Source organism: Cololabis saira, chromosome 20 (genome assembly GCF_033807715.1).
Source record: "Cololabis saira isolate AMF1-May2022 chromosome 20, fColSai1.1, whole genome shotgun sequence".
NCBI lineage: Eukaryota > Metazoa > Chordata > Actinopteri > Beloniformes > Belonidae > Cololabis > Cololabis saira.
Genome location: NC_084606.1, coordinates 36,131,634 through 36,155,640, shown reverse-complemented (window position 1 = coordinate 36,155,640; position 24,007 = coordinate 36,131,634). Strand labels below are relative to the sequence as shown.

Sequence of the window (24,007 nt, the reverse complement as noted above, 5' to 3'; positions counted from 1 at the left end):
CTTCCAATTTAGAACTAAAATATTAAAGAAATAACACAAATAAAATACACTTTTGTAATTTATTTTCCCAAGCCACTCGGAGCCGCAGTATAAGGATGAAAGAGCCGCATGCGGCTCCGGAGCCGCGGGTTGAGACCCCTGGTCTAATGGACGATAACGTAACCCCAGCCTCTCCTGCAGCGCCTTAGAATGCGGTGCGCCTCATATATGGAAAAAGTTTTAAAATACGTCATTCATTGAAGGTGCGCCTTATAGTCAGAGGTGTCTTCAGTATTCACATTCATTACTCAGGTAGAAGTATAGATACTAGAGTTTAAAAATACTCCTGTAGAAGTTGAAGTATCAACTCAAGTTTTTTACTCAAGTAAAAGTATAAAAGTACTGGTTTCAAAACTACTTAAAGTATAAAAGTAAAAGTAATGTAAGGGGGAAAAAAGCCATTAAGGACAAAAGCCATTGAAAATGAATGCATCTTAGTATAATGTAAATATATTAAAGAAGCATATATGTGTACTATTGAGCACTAACATGTGTTTCAGAGAGCAGCAGATATGATGACTAGTTGCCTATAAGTATTGTAATGGTGCAAAAAGTCAAACTTCATGTTCATGTTATCATTTATCCTAACCTTTATTGGAATGTACATCCAAGTTTAGTTGCAGGAATCTGAGGGAACGGATGTAAGAACAAAACTGGACAAGAACATCTGAAACAACCACAACCAAATTCACTCTATCCGGATGGAGCAATTTAACTGGATAGTTTTTATTTAAAGGCCGAAATGAAATAGAGTAACGAGGCTGTTTTTAAAATGTAAGGAGTAAAAAGTACAGATAATTGCGTGAAAATGTAAGGAGTAAAAGTAAAAAGTCGTCTGAAAAATAATTACTCCAGTGAAGTATAGATAACCAAAATTTCTACTTAAGTAAGGTAACAAAGTATTTGTACTTTGTTACTTGACACCTCTGCTTATAGTGCGAAAAATATATATATAAAAATATATATATATAGTGCGGGTATATATAGATATAATTTAGCCTTTATGATGAGCACAAATCACAGGTGTTGACGGTGGGACTGTCTTCACATCCTGAATCCTGAAGAAAACATGAATGATTAACTGGTTCTATGCTCCGGAAATGATCACATTTAATAAAATGCTCATTTGCAGACAGAGCGGCTCCTCAGGGAAGTGAACGATGTTTACAAACCCGAGGCTCAGAAGGAGCTGCAGAGCTTCCTGACACCAGCTCATGCAACGGCCAGGAGAAGCTAATCAGATCTAATCTGATTTGAGATGCAATGAGATATAAACCCCCCCGAGCCTTTGCTCTCTGGCATCCACCGTTGCTATGCAGCATCAACAACTTAATCTCCATCGCAGCTCAAGCAGCACAATTGGATTGTGAGTGTTTGTGTGTGCAGTGATTGTATGAGTGTGTATCCGCTTACCCAATACACACGGCTAGACCGCTAAACGCTCTGGACTTCAGTTTCATTTTGCCCACTCAGTGTGGTCCATCTGAAATAAGTGAGAGGAAAGATTAGTGGATTTCACAGTGTGTAGCAGAATTCAGCAATGATACCCGAGACTGGAGAGAACAGATCAGATCTGGGGTTTGGTGTTGACATAATCCTTCAGCGCGACGAAGATAAAACTTAAAATGATCCACGCTGTGGAATTCTACAGAAGAGTATTAGGGCCAGGGAGGAGAAAAATAAAAATAATATTTTAGAGGAAGATTTTTTTTTCATTATGCAATTTCAGAAAAAAGTCGAAATGTCGAGAAAAAAGTTGAAATGTCGAGATTAATGGTGAAATACAATTTCAAGAATAAAGTCGAAATTTTCCCTTTTTTCTTACGGAATTTTGACTTTTTTCTCAACATTTCAACTTTTTTCTCGAAATTGTACTTCATCATTATTCTCGACATTTCGACTTTTTGCTTGAAATTTCGACTTTTTTTCAAAGTGCTTTATGAAAAAAAAAATATTCCTCCTCTAAAATATTATTTAAAATTTTCTCCTGCCTGGCCCTGATACTCTCTACAATTTCGAGAAAAAAGTTGAAATGTTGAGAAAAAAGTCAAATTTTCTTGAATTTATTTTCATAAAATTAGAATCGCCAGCCGGAGTTTTAAAAGCCTGTAATTCCCAAAGGTTAAATATTGTTAGTGGTCCATCAACCAGGAAGTTAACTGGTGCTCCATTCACTAGGAAGCAGAGCTGGGTAGAGTAGCCAGAAATTGTACTCAAGTAAAAGTACTGTTACTTCAGAATAATATGACTCAAGTACAAGTAAAAAGTAGTCATCCAAATAATTACTTGAGTAAAAGTAAAAAAGTACTTGGTGAAAAAACTACTCAAGTACTGAGTAACTGTTGAGTAACGTCTGATTTATTTTTTTAACACAACCATTCAAACAGAGAAAAGTACAAAATAATCATCTTCAGGCAAATTCAATCAATAAAATTAATTTAAATTGATAAAAAATAAATTAGAATAATCTTAAAGTAAATTCAAGTACTTTAATAAATAATAAAATAAATAAAATAACAGAATAAAAAAATAAATTAAGCACAAGTAGCACAAAATTTTAATCCTTTGTACTTTTCTTTTTTAACCAGGCAGAACTAGAACAAACATGAACTCATAGAAACTCTGTGTGTGTTTGAGTCTGTGTAAATGTGACAAAACATGCAAAAACTAACATTGTTCCCAAAGAATCACCCAGTGATGTCATGAGATTGACGCGTACGCGGATAAAAGGGATAAAAGAAAAGTAACAGCTCAACGTAGCCTAATGTAGCGGAGTAAGAGGAACAGTTTCTCCTTCACAAATCTACTCAAGTAAAAGTAAAAAGTATAGTGATTCAAAACTACTCCTAAAAGTACAACATTTCCCAAAACTTACTCAAGTAAATGTAACGGAGTAAATGTAACTCGTTACTACCACCTCTGCTAGGAAGTTAGTTGGTTTCTTCAGGATGTCAAAATCAGGTGCATTCCACTTTAAGCATAAGGAAAAAGCAAATTAAACTTGTGTTTACTTTGACTTTGACTTCTTCTTTGGTCGTAAGCGGACGTCGCCCGTTTAATCCAAAGGACATCCGGTTAAACTGATTTATCCCACCACCATTTCCACAGATGCCTCGGAGCCCAGGGATGCCCACGGCTCCTCAGGACGAGGTTAAAGCCTTGAGAGGGATTCCTGAATGAAGCTCTGTGTTATAGAGTTGGTACAGTTTACAGCATATGAACAAACCTCAGTTATGCCCCGTTTTCTGATTGTAGAGAAGTCACGGTCAGCTCTGAAAGACCTTTCTGTTCTACACGGCCTTGGTGCAGGAAATGGGTTTGAGCCGCGCTCTCCGTCAGGTTATATTGACTTTCTCCACAGTAATACCTGCTCCTGGCAGAGAGAGTGCAAGGAGACACAAAGTCAATGCCGTTAGAGAAAAAGACAGTTTGTGGCCTTTTTTCCATTGTCCACATAAGTGGACCTGTCGGTCTTGAACCTGAGTCTTGAACCCAGTGAGTGCAACTAGGTTTTGTGTGTTGCAAACTAGGGCTGTTCGATTAATCGATTTTAAATCGTAATCGCGATTATGTAATTAGAACGATGTTAAAACGTGAAAATCGTAAAATCGTTTTTTCAGGCTCTTTAGTGTAGGAGGGGGCGTTGTAACATGCCCCCGGGCATCCCTCAAGCCAGATGCGGTAGACTGGCTCGTGTTCCTTCCAAAAAACTTGCAAATATGAATAGCAAATGTAATGAGTGACATTACACACCTCTACCTCCTTCATGGGTTGCATTATTATTTAGCATGCAAAGACCCAGTTTAGTTTAATTAGAAAATGTCTTGTTTTATTTAATTGGAAATATAACTTACTGTATGTTTGCAAGTGCTGATTTGCTGATTTTTCTTTTCAGAGATAAAACTTTATATTTTATTATATTTTTTAAAACTTTTTTTCAACTTATTTTACAGAGTTTTGCACTTTATTCATTCATTTTTGGTTTAATAAGAGCAAAGTTTGCACTTAAAGCCCAATGGGGCAAATGTTCAATAAAAAAACAGCATATTTGAAATCATTTCTTTGCCTTTTGTCAATTCACAAAATAATCGTAATCGTAATCGAAAATCGGATTTTGAGAGAAAAAAATCGAGATTTTATTTTTGGGCAAAATCGAACAGCCCTAGTGCAAACCCAGGAAAGAAACAATATGTGGCTGCAGACGTAAAGCAGGTGGCTTATGTATCCTCTTCCATTTGGAACCAAGTTCTCCTGATCCCAAAACTTGCTGCTGTTGGTGCTTGTGCTGGTTGTTTCCTGGGAGAGTTATGGCGCTTTTCCACTAGATCAGGGGTCGGCAACCTGCGGCTCTTTAGCGCCGCCATAGTGGCTCCTTGGAGCTTTTTCACAAATGTTTGACCTTTCTTTCCTTTTTTTCTCTTTTTTTCTCTTTTTTTTCTTTTTCTTTTTTCCTTTTTTTCTTTTTTTTTCCTTTTTTTCTTGTTTTTCTTTTTTCTTTTTTTCCTTTTTTTCTCGTTTTCTTTTTTCTTTTTTTCTTTTCTTTCTTTTTTCTTCCTTTTTCCTTTCCTTTTTAATCTCGACTTTTTTCTCAAAATTTTGACTTTTTTCTCAAAATTTTAACTTTTTTCTCAACATTTCGACTTTTTTCTCGAGATTGTACTTCAACATTGATCTCGACATTTCGACTTTTTTCTCGATATATATGAGCGCTGAGTCGGAGTGGCGAGGAGCTTGTTCCCTGTGGGAGTTTTTCTGTGTTTTTCTATTAAACTACGCCTCGTTTTAGCTAAAGTTTAACCCGGTTTGGTGTCGTGTGATTGGGTTCAGAAAGAACGATCCATAACACTCGTGTGTACAGACGTGTGGAGACGTTTTAAAGAGGTAAAGCCACAGATTTGTTTTCTTTATTGTTGTAATCTGTGCGTTAAATAAATCTGACATTGTTTATTATAAAACAGACAGACTTATTGCTTGTGTAGTTGAAAAATACATGAGAACAGGACCTTGAAAAAATAATCGCATATTAAATCGCAATCGCAATATACAGGACTGTCTCAGAAAATCTGAATATTGTGATAAAGTTCTTTATTTTCTGTAATGCAATTAAAAAAACAAAAATGTCATACATTCTGGATTCATTACAAATCAACTGAAGTATTGCAAGACTTTTATTATTTTAATATTGCTGATTATGGCTTACAGTTTAAGATTAAGATTCCCAGAATATTCTAATTTTTTGAGATAGGATATTTGAGTTTTCTTAAACTGTAAGCCATGATCAGCAATATTAAAATAATAAAAGGCTTGCAATATTTCAGTTGATTTGTAATGAATCCAGAATGTATGACATTTTTGCATTACAGAAAATAAAGGACTTTATCACAATATTCTAATTTTCTGAGACAGTCCTGTATGTTTGCACAGTGCCAATGTGGAGACTTTTTATTTACACAGAGAGTATATTTTGTTTAAAATAGTTATTCTACTCATTTAATTTAAACTTATTGAATTTATCTGTTGCAAATAAAACCTGTTTTCCAATTCATTGCATTTTTAGCCTAGTTATTTTTGTGGTAGAAGTATTGTTATCGGTACTACTCGGTATCGCCAAGTACACAAATGAAAATACTTGTACTCGGTGTGAAAGAAATGGTATCGGGTCCTCCCTAACTTGAGCCAAACGTGCTCATCCTCCGTCTTAATCCTTTTTATTTATTTCTAATCTAATTCTAATTTTCTGAGACAGTCCTGTAGAGGAAAAAAATCTCAATTAGATTATTTTCAAAAATGGTTCAGCCCTACTGCAGGATGTTAGTTTTCCCCAGCTGGAACCACAGGAAGCTTTTTATAGTGACATTAACCGCAGCATTCAGCTTTCCAACGACCGAGCATCTGTTTGACCAGAGCAGGAAGTCTAGCAGAACCAACGTGGGCCCAGCGCGCAGGAACAGCAGGACGAGCCTTTCAAGTAGACAAAGTGCAGCAATTCATCTATTGTAATTGTGGTTCTGAAATAAAAGCCATAATGGTTCAGTGTCTTTAGTAATGCCAGCACTCTGCAGCCCCATTTGACTCAGTCACAGGTCAACGGGGCGTGCTGAGGTTTTTAGTGCTTGGGGCAGTACTGGAGTTGAGGGGGGATGGCATCCCCCCCTGAAATAAAAACAGTCAAAATCATCCCCCCCTGAAATAAAAACAGTCAAAATCATCCCCCCCTGAAATAAAAACAGTCAAAATCATCCCCCCCTGAAATAAAAACAATCAAAATCACCCCCCCCCTGAAATAAAAACAGTCAAAATCATCCCCCCCTGAAATAAAAACAGTCAAAATCATCCCCCCTGAAATAAAAACGGTCCAGATCATCCCCCCCTGAAATAAAAACGGTCCAAATCATCCCCCCTGAAATAAAAACAGTCAAAATCATCCCCCCCCTGAAATAAAAACGGTCAAAATCATCCCCCCCTGAAATAAAAACAGTCAAAATCATCCCCCCCTGAAATAAAAACAATCAAAATCATCCCCCCCCCGAAATAAAAACAATCAAAATCACCCCCCCCCCCCGAAATAAAAACAATCAAAATCACCCCCCCCCCCCGAAATAAAAACAATCAAAATCACCCCCCCCCCCCGAAATAAAAACAATCAAAATCATCCCCCCCTGAAATAAAAACGGTCCAAATCATCCCCCCTGTAAAACTGACATCCCCCCTTTCCATCCCTTATGTCATTTCATCAATGAATGTGGTTTTACTGCTATTTCAACATTTAGAGTCATCACCAGAAAAATAACACCAGAAAAATAACTTATTTGACAATTTTCACCTGTTTCAAGTACATTTTCACTTGAAATAAGTAGAAAAATCTGCCAGTGGGACAAGATTTATCTTCTCATTACAAGCAAAAAAATCTCTTTCCACTGGCAGATTTTTCTACTTATTTCAAGTGAAAATCTACTTGAAACAGGTGAAAATTGTTGTTTTTTCCAGTGATGAGTCTTGTTTTAAGTGTAATAAGATTTTTTTACTAAAATGAGACATTTTAACTAGAACTAGAAATAAGACAAATATTCTTGTTAAGATAGTGAGTTTTTGCAGTGATCCATGTTACTTATCCTGTGAAGGACAGAGTCATATTGATAAGTTCAGAAAAGTGTTTTTTATTGTTGTGTTTTGATGTATTTGATGTAAGCACAGTGGATATTTAAAGCTTACAGAAGGCTGCATTTAACTGCTGCTATGTCATTCCTGCAGTATTTCTGCAGCTGTTTTGGTCACTGCTATTATTTGTAATATATTATATTATTTGTAATCAGCACAAATGATCTGTCCCCATATGATCAAATCCACCACCCCCCTGATTTATTTTTACAACTCCAGTACTGGTTTGGGGGGAATTAGCTGAGGCTCCAATGCAGTTGGAGCAGCGCGTTGATCAGTGCTGTGTGTGCTGATGGTTAGGATGAGGAACATGCTGTTATAATCAGCCCGAGGCTTTACTGTTATCCAGAGAGCTGCTGCCCCGGCCGGGATGTTGGAAACAACACAACAAATCAAACTGCCCCACGTGCTCGGGGCTGTAGAACCGGCTGAAGGAACTAATTATCCTCAATTACAGCCGTTTGATTTAGATTTGGACGCAGTGTGAGGCCTCGTGTTTATGTCAGAAGGATTAAGACGGAGGATGAGCACGTTTGGCTCAAGTTAGGGAGGACCCGATACCATTTCTTTCACACCGAGTACAAGTATTTTCATTTGTGTACTTGGCGATACCGAGTAGTACCGATAACAATACTTCTACCACAAAAATAACTAGGCTAAAAATGCAATGAATTGGAAAACAGGTTTTATTTGCAACAGATAAATTCAATAAGTTTAAATTAAATGAGTAGAATAACTATTTTAAACAAAATATACTCTCTGTGTAAATAAAAAGTCTCCACATTGGCACTGTGCAAACATACAGGACTGTCTCAGAAAATTAGAATATTGTGATAAAGTCCTTTATTTTCTGTAATGCAAAAATGTCATACATTCTGGATTCATTACAAATCAACTGAAATATTGCAAGCCTTTTATTATTTTAATATTGCTGATCATGGCTTACAATTTAAGAAAACTCAAATATCCTATCTCAAAAAATTAGAATATTCTGGGAATCTTAATCTTAAACTGTAAGCCATAATCAGCAATATTAAAATAATAAAAGGCTTGCAATATTTCAGTTGATTTGTAATGAATCCAGAATGTATGACATTTTTGTTTTTTTAATTGCATTACAGAAAATAAAGGACTTTATCACAATATTCACATTTTCTGAGACAGTCCTGTATAACATATCAATGAAACATCATATCGCGGCTCGAGTGCGTCGAGAACACGGGGAAATCCTTCGTCTTCTCCAACTGAGAGTGGCTGCTCATCCAGCGCTAGATAACGGCTTAGAGCCTCCAGTATTTTAACTTGTCTCTTGCCATTGTCTGTCTCTTCTGCAGAACCTGATCTAATGTTGCTGTTGTGTCTTGCAGTACCATCAGCAAACTCCATATACTCAGCTTTATGAAGTGTCTTGAGATGTTTTATCAAGTTGCTGGTATTAAACCACGTATTCTCCTTCCCTCCTCTTGACACCTTAGCAGCACATACCTTGCAGTCTGCCTTGCTTCTGTCGTCGTCTCTTATTTTGAAATATGTCCACACTGCTGACGTCCCGCTGCATTAATTGTTGCTATCTTGCCTGAAACGGCGCTGCCAGTCTCACTCATGTATCACTCTCTTCTCACTCATGTATCACTCTCTTCTCACTCACGTATCACTCTCTTCTCACTCATGTATCACTCTCTTCTCACTCATGCATCACTCTCTTCTCACTCACGTATCACTCTCTTCTCACTCATGTATCACTCTCTTCTCACTCATGTATCACTCTCTTCTCACTCACGTATCACTCTCTTCTCACTCATGTATCACTCTCTTCTCACTCACGTATCACTCTCTTCTCACTCACGTATCACTCTCTTCTCACTCACGTATCACTCTCTTCTCACTCACGTATCACTCTCTTCTCACTCACGTATCACTCTCTTCTCACTCATGTATCACTCTCTTCTCACTCACGTATCACTCTCTTCTCACTCATGTATCACTCTCTTCTCACTCACGTATCACTCTCTTCTCACTCACGTATCACTCTCTTCTCACTCACGTATCACTCTCTTCTCACTCACGTATCACTCTCTTCTCACTCACGTATCACTCTCTTCTCACTCATGTATCACTCTCTTCTCACTCACGTATCACTCTCTTCTCACTCACGTATCACTCTCTTCTCACTCATGTATCACTCTCTTCTCACTCATGTATCACTCTCTTCTCACTCATGTATCACTCTCTTCTCATCACCACGCTGACTGCAGCTCAACATCCCCCCCTGGACCAGCGGTCTGCAACCCAACATGTTTTAGAGCCATATTGGACCAAAAACACTAAAAACAAATATGTCTGGAGCCGCAAAAAATGAAAAGTCTTGTATCAGCCTTAGAATGAAGACAACAGCCACCTGCCTGGCGCCGCCCTGCTGGTAGAAACGCACAATTTAAATGACATATTTTGGTCAACTAACATGACTAAGCATAAATTACATAGAAACAGCAGCAAAAATATATATATATATATATATAAAAAAAAATAAGGATTTTATCCAGATTTTAAGTAATTAAACCTTCATATTGTTTAATTTTTATATATTTTAAGGATTTTTTTTAAATGTTTGAATTAATTTTTTTTAATTGTAGTTTTCAATTTGTTAATACGTGAATTATTCAAGTTTAATCCACTTTTTTTGTAAGTTTTTCTCATTTAATTAGAATTTAAATGACATATTTGGGTCAACATGTAACAAACATGACTCAGCATATATTACATACAAACACAAGCAACAATATTAAAACAAGAAATTAAAATAAAAAAAGATTTAATCCGAATTTAAAGTAATTAAGCCTGCATATTGTTTAGTTTTTACCTATTTTAAGGATTTGATTTTTTGGTTTTTTGAATCCTCTTTTTCTCCTCAGTTATTTTTCCCTTTGGCCGGTTTGTTTACAGCAGACTCTTGTCTGGCGCCCCCTGCTGGTAGAAACGGGTGGCTATGACGCAAAACTTCCTTAACAGAAATCTTGAAATGTAATATTTATTCTACATATTTTTACAGCATTGGAAAATGTTAAGAATGAACTAGAGTCACTAATCAGTAACTACAACAACAATCAAGTGGTATCGGTGCGCGGTATCGGGGAATCTTTGCGAGTACGAGTATATGAGAGCAGTATCCCTAGCGTACGTGTTTTTTTTTATTGGTTGAAGCTTTTAGACGTGGGGGGCGACGAGACCGTGAATCTTCCACAACTCCTGCTGCTGGTGGGATGCCTGGCTTCAACATTCATGGATAATGTTAGTATCTAGCAGTTACTAGAACAAGGTAAAGCATGAAAACACCAGGGAGTCTCTGCTGGGCGGTCAGGACACACAGTCCTGTTTTCAGGGGGTCGTAGGGCTTTGGCCTCAGGTAAAGGTCGACATGTTTGAGTGTTTGAAACTCCTCCCCAGTTGTTTTATGATTTGCAGATAAATGCTCTGTTCATTCTTTTGATTCTGATCATTCTGTTGATTCTGTTGATTCTGTTCCTTCTGTACAGACATCAAACTGCAACTCAACTGCATCTCATTAAATACATTTGAGGAGTTCAAAATGTAAATGTTATTCTTATTCGTACCCTTTGTTATTATAAATATAATAAAAGCTTTCTATTTGGATGCATGGAGATGGAAAGGCATCTCATGGCTTTTCCACTAGTACCTACTCAGCCCAACTGCACTCGGTTTGGTTCTTTTCCACCAGGCGTGTCAAGTAGATACTTTTCTGTAACTATTCAGCCGAGGTTCTAAGCTGCTGAGTTGGCTGTATCTGACGTCATCACACTACAGGCCACCGATTGGTCGGTGGGTTGGAGTCAGACGTCTGAGTCAGGAGGAGAAAATCAGAGAAAGAGACTCTGACGGATTCTTGTTCGGCAAAAGTCTGTTTCATGATCCAACTCTGAGGGTCAGATGTTCATAAAACTGGTGCTGAGGAGAGAATTAAAAAGGGATCTAGACTAGGGCTGCAACTAACGACTATTTTAATAGTCGACTAGTCACCGACTATTGAAACGATTAGTCGACTAATCGGATAATTAGTAATTTTTTTTAAAATTTAGTATGAGGTTGCATTAATTATGTGGCAAATGATAATAAACACAAGAAAGATGGCACTAGAGCCCTAGAGCCCTGCTATAGCGGGACGTTTTCGTTCATCCTGCTCCCGCTGCATTTCTGACCATTACTGCCCGCAACGTGTGTTCCACTCCCGCCCCGCCCGCAAAACTCATGAATTCATGCCTGCACGGCGCACAATAAAGATGCATTGTTTTAGTGTCTTCTCCCGTCCCGCAAGAGAAATGTACAGACAAATCTATCTGATTTAATGTTAACATGATCATTGTGGAGTTTGATGGATAATTAACAGTTCATAGGCACCTGACTGAAAGTTAGACGCAAATCATCATTGTCATGTTCGCACAAGCCTTTTTCGCCTTTCGCGCTGCATCAATTATGTGATTGAAGTTAATAGCAAACGAGAGTAGCTGTGAGTGGCTCAATAATACTAATAAATAACATAAAATAAACAAAGTTTAGAATGAAATGAATTAATTTAACAAATGAATGGCTTGGCCATTACATTGCTGGAGGGAGAGAATGTTGCTGACCGACTGCGGTCCCAATCCCGTGCGTCTCTCTTCCAAGATGCGCCACAGACACTAAACGCAGTTTCTCCAAATGTCTGACTTAATTTAATACTTTGTCAAGCATAACGTTAAAGCTTTCTTTTAAACCAAAATACGCTTAATATCTAAGGCGAGTCCGTTTCATTCAGCACTCCGACATGCTTTCTCTTCAAATGCATTACCGACGTGCTCCCGTGATAAGTAACGTCGGCTTTGCAAACCTTGCAAGTCATCTTTTTATTCACCGTATCGAGGCTAAAATGCTCCCAAACTTTTTATTTTATTTTTATCAAAGTTTATTACCCGCAGCTGCGCTCAGCTCTCGTGCATGCGCGACTCGACAGAGATTGTATTGAAGTGAGACGCCTCACTCCGTTGGAAAAACACGTCTGGCGACAATTGTCGACAATGGAATTTATTGTCGACTATTTTGATTATCGATTTTTGTCGACAAACGTCGACGAATCGTTGCAGCCCTAATCTAGACGGCGATAAGGAACGACCAGATCTACCAGGAGTTCTGTCTCTTCATAGCTGCTCACGGCTCCAGCTGACTTTTCAGCAGCGCAGAAACAAACTAACAAAAAAAAAGCGTTGCTGCTTGAAGCTTCTCTCACTCTCATTTTTTAACTTGATATCAACACAAGTCACTGATCCAGCAGCACATCTATCATCTCCTCCAGGTTCTACATCTTTAGTGTTGTTGTCTTCTTCATTTAGATACACAATCAAATACGTCACAGCAGCTTCTCTCCAACCTCCTACTTCTGCTCCAGGTGAATTGTTATGGAAAAGAAACCAGGCCGAGTTGAGATGAGTAGAGCTGAGTAGGTGCTAGTGGAAAAGCGCCATAAATTCCTGCAGAATCTTCTACGGAAGACCAGGAGGATCGTGGTCATGATCGTGGTCAGGCTAGTTGGGGAAACTCTCTCAGCCTGCAGGATCATGTGAGGGACAAGAGCTAATGCTTCCAGGCAGGAACAGTAGGAAGTATTTCCCATGTCCCGCTTGTGTGGGTGAAACAAACTGATCTCCCATCACAATCCTAACCTTCTGGAACAAGATATATATATATATTTATTGTTTTACTTTTTTTTTTAACCCTTGTGCTGTCTTCGGGTCAAGGAGGGAGGAAGGGAAGAAGGAAGGAAGGAAGGAAGGAAGGAAGGGTGAAAAGAAGGAAGGGAGGAAGGAAGGAAGAAAAGAAGGAAGGAAGGGAGAAAGGAAGGGAGGAAAGAAGGGAGAAAGGAAGGGAGGGAGGGAGGGAGGGAGGGAAGGAGGAAGGGAGAGAGAGAGGAAGGAAGGAAGGAAGGAAGGAAGGAAGGAAGGAAGGAAGGAAGGAAGGAAGGAAGGAAGGAAGGAAGGAAGGAAGGAAGGAAGGGAGGAAAGAAGGGAGAAGGGAAGGAAGGGAGGGAGGAAGGAAGGAAGGAAGGAAGGAAGGAAGGAAGGAAAGGAGAGAGGAAAGAAGGAAGGGAGAAAGGAAGGAAGGGAGGAAAGAAGGGAGGAAAGAAGGAAGGAAGGAATGGAGAAAAGAAGGGAGAAAGGAAAGAAGGAAGGAATGGAAAAAAGAAGGAAGGGAGGAAAGAAGGAAGGGAGGAAGGAAGGAAGAAAAGAAGGAAGGAAGGGAGAAAGGAAGGGAGGAAAGAAGGGAGAAAGGGAGGGAGGAAGGAAGGAAGGAAGGAAGGAAGGAAGGAAGGAAGGAAGGAAGGAAGGAAGGAAGGAAGGAAGGAAGGAAGGAAGGAAGGAAGGAAGGAAGGAAGGAAGGAAGGAAGGGAGGGAGGGAGGGAGGGAGGAAGGAAGGAAGGAAGGAAGGAAGGAAAGGAGAGAGGAAAGAAGGAAGGGAGAAAGGAAAGAAGGGAGGAAAGAAGAGAGGAAAGAAGGAAGGAAGGAAAGAAGGAAGGAATGGAAAAAAGAAGGAAGGGAGGAAAGAAGGAAAGGAGAAAACAAGGAAAGAATGTTCGAGGGGAGAAAAGAAAGAAGGAAGGGAGGAAAGAAAGAAGGAAGGGAGTAAAGAAGGAAGGAAGGAAGGAGAGAGCAGGAGGAAAGAAGGAAGGAAGAATGAGGTCATTTTGACCCAAAGACAGTACAAGGGTTAAAATTATTTATTTATTTTTATCTCAGTGGGAAATTCCCACACTAATAACGTATAAAACTTTACAAACATCCCAGGAAGAGAACGTTTGCACAATGCGGTAGAGTTTTCATAGAAAACACCAAGTAATAACTAAGAATGATACTTTAATGCTTCAGTTCATTTACAGTCCACAAACTCTTTTTTTTTTAAATTAACTTAAAAACCAACACACATGTTTTGTATTTCTGTCATCTCTCTCTGACACACACACCATATCCCACCACGGCCACGCGGCCAAAAACCACCGGCTTCACTTTAACTCTGTCATATTTACATATCAGCTTTCCATCATTTATGTAGCAGTCTTGTAGCCGGCTCTGCGGTTGGACGGGGAGCGGGTAAAGACAACAAACGTGCGTATTAGGCCCTGACAGACGGGCCTGCAGTGAGCCGGGCTCAGGTGCAGATATCTCTTTAATCAGGCCATGTTTTATTCCTCGGTGCTGCTGGGAGCGTTTCAGGAGAACTCTCTGTTCTCATGCTTGTCTGAGACCTGGACGGGTCGGTACAGGTCACTCAGACCTTTGCCAGATACTGTAACAAGATTAAAAAGCCCATTCTCGCTCTTTTCTTCACGCTAACTAAACTTAAACCGGCAGACAAATTCAAAGGTGAGCGCAGATTCCAGATAACGAGAGTAAGTCTGAGGCTCAGAGGTCAGATCCTCGTCAATCAATCCTAGGATCCTAGCTGCAGAGTAGTGATGCACCGAAATGAAAATTTGTGGCCGAAACCGAAACCGAAAATAATAATAAACACTTGGCCGAATACCGAACAATACCGAACATGGTTCTTCAGCAGTTTTTCATTTATTTTGCCAATTTTTTCACCATTGCATAAATCAAATAAATTTGATTTAGGCATGCTTTTAAAAGAAAAAAATCTTTTACAAAATTACAAGGTAGAAAATATTTATTGAACATGAATGAAATTTTTTTAATTTCCCAGCATTATGTTGTTTTGGTTCCACATCCTGGTGAATGTTAGGTAAAATTCTTATCGGGTTAGTTTTTGGTTGGCCAACGATTTATGTAGTGCGCAACGTTACGGGACGGAGCCAGTCTATTTCCTTATTTTACAACGCCGTTATTAATTGTTAGGTTGTTTTCCCCACTTATTCCACCGAACACCGAAAGTGTTTTTTTTGCCATTTTCGGCCGAACAATTTCGGTTACCGAACAATCGGTGCATCACTACTGCAGAGTTTTAGATGTATTGGAGCCTCTGGAGACTCTTGCTGGGGATCCCCATGAGAAGTGCGTTACAGTAATCCAGTCTGATATAGTCTGATCACCTGGATGAAGGCTCTATTAAACAAATCAAAGTGGTGATAACACTCAACCCTGAGGTGTTCCAGTGAATCATAAAAGGACATTCGATAAAACACCACTGACCTTCACATGCTGCTGCGTTTCAGTTTAAACAAGACTATGATCAATGTTCTGATTGGTCATCGATGAGAGGATACCGGAGGTCAGACCTTGAAGACTGCATTGCTGAAGACACGGGAGACGGGACACAATGACACTAATTACCACTGTGTAGTGATGCACCGATTGTTCGGTAACCGAAATTGTTCGGCCGAAAATGGCAAAAAAACACTTTCGGTGTTCGGTGGAATAAGTGGGGAAAAAAAACGAACAATTAATAACGGCGTTGTAAAATAAGGAAATAGACTGGCCGCTCCGTCCCGTAACGTTGCGCACTACATAAATCGTTGGCCAACCAAAAACTAACCCCATAAGAATTTTACCTAATAGACTGGCTGCTCCCGTAATAAATCGTTGGCCAACCAAAAACTAACCCCATACGAATTTTACCTAACATTCACCAGGAGGTGGAACCAAAACAACATGATGCTGGGAAATTAAAAATGTTTGGCATTTTTTTATGTTCAATAAATATTTTCTACCTTGTAATTTTGTAAAAGATTTTTTTCTTTGAAAAGCATGCCTAAATCAAATGTATTTGATTTATGCAATGGTGAAAAAATTGGCAAAATAAATGAAAAACTGCTGAAGAACCATGTTCGGTATTGTTCGGTATTCGGCCAAGTGTTTATTATTATTTTCGGTTTCGGTTTCCGCCACAAATTTTCATTTCGGTGCATCACTACCACTGTGTTTTGTTGCACATCCGAGATGACTGACAACACAACCAACTTTTTGCTGCTTTGAACCACAGCCCAAGCTATCGGTACATCCAGTCCCTCTCAATGATCCTCTGGGCAGTTCACTTGTCCAGTAGTGATGGGTTCACGCAGGCGTTGCCTGCTTTTGGACTGAGGAGCAAGTCCAGTTTGGCTTGTTTGTGTTAAAGTCAGAGCTTTTCCAGAAAAAAAAACAACTTTTCATTAAACTGAACAAGTCGCTTCTCCCCCTCCTTTCGTTGTACTGTTTTTTGAGTGCTTTTAAAGACACACTAACGTCTTCTGGGCTCCAAAAGTGTCTAAATCAGAGGGAAGGTTCGCTATGGTCCGGCCCGTGTTTCCTCCTTTGGCGTTTTTCCACCAGCACCTACTCGGCTCTACTCATCTCAGCTCGGCTCCACTCAATTTGATCTTATAAATATTTTTTTTATCCCCAATTTTTTACCCATTTCATCACCCAGTGCTCATACCTAGACAGTCCTTGGCATTGTTCCCCTCTGCCAACCCAAGGAGGGCCCTACACTGAGCTCAGGTCTCCTTCTTATCCTGAGGAGTGATGGACCGCTTCTTTTCACCAGACAGGATGAGGATTCTCCGGCCGAACGTAGCGCGTGGAAGGATCACGTTATTCCGGCCCATTTGGCGCCCCGGTTGGCCAGAGGGGGCATGTATAGCCCAGGACTGTTGCATGTTTTTGTGAGGGTAGCTCCCATTAGCTACCCAAGGGAACACGGGGAGAACATACAAACTCCACACAGAAAGATCCTTTCGCCAACCCCACCCAGGGTGTGGGCACTGAAGTCGTGGGAGAACTAACACGCACTTCAGCGCCCACAGCGTCCCCGGCGGGAATCGAACCCAGGACCTTCTTGCTGTGAGACGGCCGCACTACCTGCTGCGCCACCGTGCCCCCCGACTCAATTTGATCTAAAGGAAGAAGACAGCAACACTAAAGATGTAGAACCTGGAGGAGATGACAGATGTGCTGCTGGATCTGTGGCTTGTGTTTGATATCAAGTTTAAAAATAAGAGTAAGAGAAGCTTCAAGTGGCAACGCTTTTAGTTTTTTAGTTTGTCTCTGCACTGCTGAAAAGTCATCTGGAGCCGTGAGCAGCTATGAAGAGACAGAGCTCCTGGTAGATCTGGTTGTTCCTTATCTCCGTCTAGATCCCTTTTTAATTCTCTCCTCAGCACCAGGTTTATGAACATCTGCACCTCAGAGATGGATCACCAAATAGACTTTTGTTGCCATTGCTGGTTGAATAAAATGAACGAGAATCCGTCAGAGTCTCTTTCTCTGATTTCCTCCTCCTGACTCAGACGTCTGACTCCAACCCCCCGACCAATCGGTGGCCTGTAGTGTGATGATGTCAGATACAGCCGACTCAGCAGCTTAGAACCTCAGCAGAATAGATACAGAAAAGTATCTACTCGGCACGTTAGACCCCTAGTGGGAAAGAACCAAACCGAGTGGAGTCGGGCTGAGTAGGTACTAGTGGAAAAGTGCCACTTGTGCACCGGCACGGTGGAGCTGGAGATGGTTCGCTGCATTCAGGCCCGTGTTTCCTCTCCGTGTTTCCTCTCCGTGGCTCCTCCCCGTGTTTCCTCCCCGTGGCTCCGCTCCGCCGTCTCAGGGCTGAATGTTCGTCTGCAGATCATTGGTTGTGTTTGTCTGCAGGGACTGTGACGTCAGCCAGATTGACTACATGTTCGCTCAGTACGTCAAAAACACCATGCAGCCTCTCAACATCGCCGACGTCACCAAGGACCAGCGCTTCCCCTGGATGGTGAGTGCGCTTTCTTTCTTTCTTTCTTTCTTTCTTTCTTTCTTTCTTTCCTTCCTTTTCTTTTCACACAATAATGAATGACCCATCTTGTTTTGTACAGAGTGAAACTCCAGATCACACCAGCAACCAGATAAAAAGTTTGCTCTGCACTCCCATCAGGAACGGCAAAAAGGACAAGGTCATAGGTAGGACTTTCACCTCTCCCTTTCTCTTTTTAGGCTCTTTTTTTAACCTAGAACTAGTGGTGGGACTGGATTAAAAAAATAATCTCATTAATTACAGACTTTGTAATTAATTAATCGCAATTATTTCGTATATCAATGTTTGACACGAGAAGCAACATTTTTCAATTTAAATGGATTTTGGTATATGACTGAATCAATGAATTGACACAGAAATTAGCTTAAACAACAACATTTGTTTATTTTGATAACTGAGTGTTAACATAAAGTGCAATATGAATAATACAAGACTGTCTCAGAAAATTATAATATTGTGATAAAGTTCTTTATTTTCTGTAAAGTAATTACAAAAACAAAAATGTCATACATTCTGGATTCATTACAAATCAACTGAAATATTGCAAGCCCTTAATTATTTTAATATTGCTGATCATGGCTTACAGTTCTAATTTTTTGAGATAGGATATTTGAGTTTTCGTGCATCAGTATTACGGGTAACTTATACCGGGAACTCGTGCAATGAGAAACGTTCTGCACTGTTTGGAGTGCAAAAGTGATTTTTTTTTTTTTGTCGCGTTATTTTTCTGTAATTAATTAATCGTAATTAAGATAAGATAAGATATCCTTTATTTTCTCCCTCAGTGGGGAAACTTATTTTTGTTGGCAGCAGTACACTTAGCACACACATGCAGGGGAGGGGTAAAAAGAGCAAAAATTCAGAAATAAAAAATATATAAAAAATACAAAAAATATATATAAAATATGTATAATTAATAATAACGTATAATAATATAATTAATTAACGCGATAAAGTCCCAGCCCTACCTAGAACATAACTGCAGGCAAAGAAGACTAGTAATCCCAACAGTGGCCGCCCACTTCTAAAAAAGTGGAGTTACTGAATGAAATGTAATTAAACAGGATTTTATTTACAATATAGAAACCGTCTCAGTCAGTCAACTCTTGTAAAGAAGACTTCTAGTCTCCAAATCAATGGATCCCAACTGATGAGACCAAGGTAGAGATGGTGAAGTCACTGTTCATGGAAAGCCTGCGGGTGGAGGACGGGGAGGAGGAAAGGCTTAGAAGCCTCTCTCTCTTGAAAGAGATTGAGATGGAGTAACTGGAATAAATGAATGAATAAATGAAAGAATAATGTTCCTCTGAGGGAAGACTCTGGACGCCTCATCGTCTACATCAGGGCTCGGCAACCCGCGCCTCTAGAGCCGCATGTGGCTCTTTAACGCCGCCCTGGAGCTTTTAAAAAAATGTTAGACCTTTTTTTCCTTTTTTTCTTTTTTTTCCTTTTTTTCTCGTTTTCTTTTTTCTTTTTTTCTTTTCTTTCTTTTTTCTTCCTTTTTCCTTTCCTTTTTAATCTCGACTTTTTTCTCAAAATTTTGACTTTTTTCACAAAATTTTGACTATTTCCTCGACATTTCGACTTTTTTCTCGACATTTCGACTTTTTTCTCGACATTTCGACTTTTTTTCTTGACATTTCGACTTTTTTCTTGACATTTCGACTTTTCTCGAAGTGCATAATGAAAAAAAAATCAACATTTTGACTTTTTTCTGGAGATTGTACTTTAACATTAATCTCGACATTTCAACTTTTTTCTCGACATTTCGACTTTTTTCTCGACATTTCAACTTTTTTCTCGACATTTCGACTTTTTTCTCGACATTTCGACTTTTTTTTCTTGACATTTCGACTTTTTTCTCGACATTTCGACTTTTTTCTTGACATTTTGACTTTTTTCTTGACATTTCGACTTTTCTCGAACTGCATAATGAAAAAAAAAATCAACATTTTGACTTTTTTCTGGAGATTGTAATTTAACATTAATCTCGACATTTCAACTTTTTTCTCGAAATTCAGACTTTTTTCTCGTCATTTCGACTTTTTTCTCAACATTTCAACTTTTTTCTCGACATTTCGACTTTTTTCTCGACATTTCGACTTTTTTCTTGACATTTTGACTTTTTTCTCGACATTTCGACTTTTTTCTCGACATTTCGACTTTTTTTCTTGACATTTTGACTTTTTTCTTGACATTTCGACTTTTCTCGAAGTGCATAATGAAAAAAAAAATTTACATTTTGACTTTTTTCTGGAGATTGTACTTTAACATTAATCTCGACATTTCAACTTTTTTCTCGAAATTCAGACTTTTTTCTCGACATTTCGACTTTTTTCTCAACATTTCGACTTTTTTCTCAACATTTCGACTTTTTTCTCGACATTTCAACTTTTTTCTCGACATTTCGACTTTTTTTCTTGACATTTCGACTTTTTTCTCGACATTTCGACTTTTTTCTTGACATTTCGACTTTTTTCTCGAGATTGTACTTCAACATTAATCTCGACATTTCGACTTTTTTTCTTGACATTTCGACTTTTTTCTTGACATTTCGACTTTTCTCGAAGTGCATAATGAAAAAAAAAATTTACATTTTGACTTTTTTCTGGAGATTGTACTTTAACATTAATCTCGACATTTCAACTTTTTTCTCGAAATTCAGACTTTTTTCTCGACATTTCGACTTTTTTCTCAACATTTCGACTTTTTTCTTGACATTTCAACTTTTTTCTCGACATTTCGACTTTTTTTCTTGACATTTCGACTTTTTTCTCGACATTTCGACTTTTTTCTTGACATTTCGACTTTTCTCGAACTGCATAATGAAAAAAAAAATCAACATTTTGACTTTTTTCTGGAGATTGTACTTTAACATTAATCTCGACATTTCAACTTTTTTCTCGAAATTCAGACTTTTTTCTCGACATTTCGACTTTTTTCTCAACATTTCGACTTTTTTCTCAACATTTCGACTTTTTTCTCGACATTTCGACTTTTTTTCTTGACATTTCGACTTTTTTCTCGACATTTCGACTTTTTTCTCGACATTTCGACTTTTTTCTCGACATTTCGACTTTTTTCTTGACATTTCGACTTTTTTCTCGAGATTGTACTTCAACATTAATCTCGACATTTCGACTTTTTTTCTTGACATTTCGACTTTTTTCTTGACATTTCGACTTTTCTCGAAGTGCATAATGAAAAAAAAAATTTACATTTTGACTTTTTTCTGGAGATTGTACTTTAACATTAATCTCGACATTTCAACTTTTTTCTCGAAATTCAGACTTTTTTCTCGACATTTCGACTTTTTTCTCGACATTTCGACTTTTTTCTCGACATTTCGACTTTTTTCTTGACATTTCGACTTTTTTCTCGAGATTGTACTTCAACATTAATCTCGACATTTCGACTTTTTTTCTTGACATTTCGACTTTTTTCTTGACATTTCGACTTTTCTCGAAGTGCATAATGAAAAAAAAAATTTACATTTTGACTTTTTTCTGGAGATTGTAATTTAACATTAATCTCGACATTTCAACTTTTTTCTCGAAATTCAGACTTTTTTCTCGACATTTCGACTTTTTTCTCAACATTTCGACTTTTTTCTTGACATTTCAACTTTTTTCTCGACATTTCGACTTTTTTTCTTGACATTTCGACTTTTTTCTCGACATTTCGACTTTTTTCTTGACATTTCGACTTTTCTCGAACTGCATAATGAAAAAAAAAATCAACATTTTGACTTTTTTCTGGAGATTGTACTTTAACATTAATCTCGACATTTCAACTTTTTTCTCGAAATTCAGACTTTTTTCTCGACATTTCGACTTTTTTCTCAACATTTCGACTTTTTTCTCGACATTTCAACTTTTTTCTCGACATTTCGACTTTTTTTCTTGACATTTCGACTTTTTTCTCGACATTTCGACTTTTTTCTCGACATTTCGACTTTTTTCTCGACATTTCGACTTTTTTCTTGACATTTCGACTTTTTTCTCGAGATTGTACTTCAACATTAATCTCGACATTTCGACTTTTTTTCTTGACATTTCGACTTTTTTCTTGACATTTCGACTTTTCTCGAAGTGCATAATGAAAAAAAAAATCAACATTTTGACTTTTTTCTGGAGATTGTACTTTAACATTAATCTCGACATTTCAACTTTTTTCTCGAAATTCAGACTTTTTTCTCGACATTTCGACTTTTTTCTCAACATTTCGACTTTTTTCTCGACATTTCGACTTTTTTTCTTGACATTTCGACTTTTTTCTCGACATTTCGACTTTTTTCTCGACATTTCGACTTTTTTCTCGACATTTCGACTTTTTTCTTGACATTTCGACTTTTTTCTCGAGATTGTACTTCAACATTAATCTCGACATTTCGACTTTTTTTCTTGACATTTCGACTTTTTTCTTGACATTTCGACTTTTCTCGAAGTGCATAATGAAAAAAAAAATTTACATTTTGACTTTTTTCTGGAGATTGTACTTTAACATTAATCTCGACATTTCAACTTTTTTCTCGAAATTCAGACTTTTTTCTCGACATTTCGACTTTTTTCTCGACATTTCGACTTTTTTCTCGACATTTCGACTTTTTTCTTGACATTTCGACTTTTTTCTCGAGATTGTACTTCAACATTAATCTCGACATTTCGACTTTTTTTCTTGACATTTCGACTTTTTTCTTGACATTTCGACTTTTCTCGAAGTGCATAATGAAAAAAAAATTTACATTTTGACTTTTTTCTGGAGATTGTAATTTAACATTAATCTCGACATTTCAACTTTTTTCTCGAAATTCAGACTTTTTTCTCGACATTTCGACTTTTTTCTCAACATTTCGACTTTTTTCTTGACATTTCAACTTTTTTCTCGACATTTCGACTTTTTTTCTTGACATTTCGACTTTTTTCTCGACATTTCGACTTTTTTCTTGACATTTCGACTTTTCTCGAACTGCATAATGAAAAAAAAAATCAACATTTTGACTTTTTTCTGGAGATTGTACTTTAACATTAATCTCGACATTTCAACTTTTTTCTCGAAATTCAGACTTTTTTCTCGACATTTCGACTTTTTTCTCAACATTTCGACTTTTTTCTCGACATTTCAACTTTTTTCTCGACATTTCGACTTTTTTTCTTGACATTTCGACTTTTTTCTCGACATTTCGACTTTTTTCTCGACATTTCGACTTTTTTCTCGACATTTCGACTTTTTTCTTGACATTTCGACTTTTTTCTTGACATTTCGACTTTTCTCGAAGTGCATAATGAAAAAAAAAATTTACATTTTGACTTTTTTCTGGAGATTGTACTTTAACATTAATCTCGACATTTCAACTTTTTTCTCGAAATTCAGACTTTTTTCTCGACATTTCGACTTTTTTCTCAACATTTCGACTTTTTTCTCGACATTTCGACTTTTTTCTCGACATTTCGACTTTTTTCTCGAGATTGTACTTCAACATTAATCTCGACATTTCGACTTTTTTTCTTGACATTTTGACTTTTTTCTTGACATTTCGACTTTTCTCGAAGTGCATAATGAAAAAAAAAATTTACATTTTGACTTTTTTCTGGAGATTGTACTTTAACATTAATCTCGACATTTCAACTTTTTTCTCGAAATTCAGACTTTTTTCTCGACATTTCGACTTTTTTCTCAACATTTCGACTTTTTTCTCAACATTTCGACTTTTTTCTCGACATTTCAACTTTTTTCTCGACATTTCGACTTTTTTTCTTGACATTTCGACTTTTTTCTCGACATTTCGACTTTTTTCTTGACATTTCGACTTTTTTCTCAAGATTGTACTTCAACATTAATCTCGACATTTCGACTTTTTTTCTTGACATTTTGACTTTTTTCTTGACATTTCGACTTTTCTCGAAGTGCATAATGAAAAAAAAAAATCAACATTTTGACTTTTTTCTGGAGATTGTACTTTAACATTAATCTCGACATTTCAACTTTTTTCTCGAAATTCAGACTTTTTTCTCGACATTTCGACTTTTTTCTCAACATT

General features: G+C 37.8%; 1 protein-coding gene across 2 annotated transcripts in view; it reads left to right on the top strand.

Annotated features, from left to right (window-relative positions):
- LOC133420911 (cGMP-specific 3',5'-cyclic phosphodiesterase-like) overlaps positions 1-24,007 on the top strand; it is a 134,783-nt gene that overhangs the window by 56,644 nt on the left and 54,132 nt on the right. For both annotated transcript variants that reach the window (XM_061710794.1, XM_061710793.1), the window contains exons 9-10: positions 17,820-17,928; positions 18,029-18,113. In XM_061710794.1, the coding sequence (XP_061566778.1) occupies positions 17,820-17,928; positions 18,029-18,113 (194 nt within the window). The remainder of the gene's footprint in view (positions 1-17,819; positions 17,929-18,028; positions 18,114-24,007) is intronic.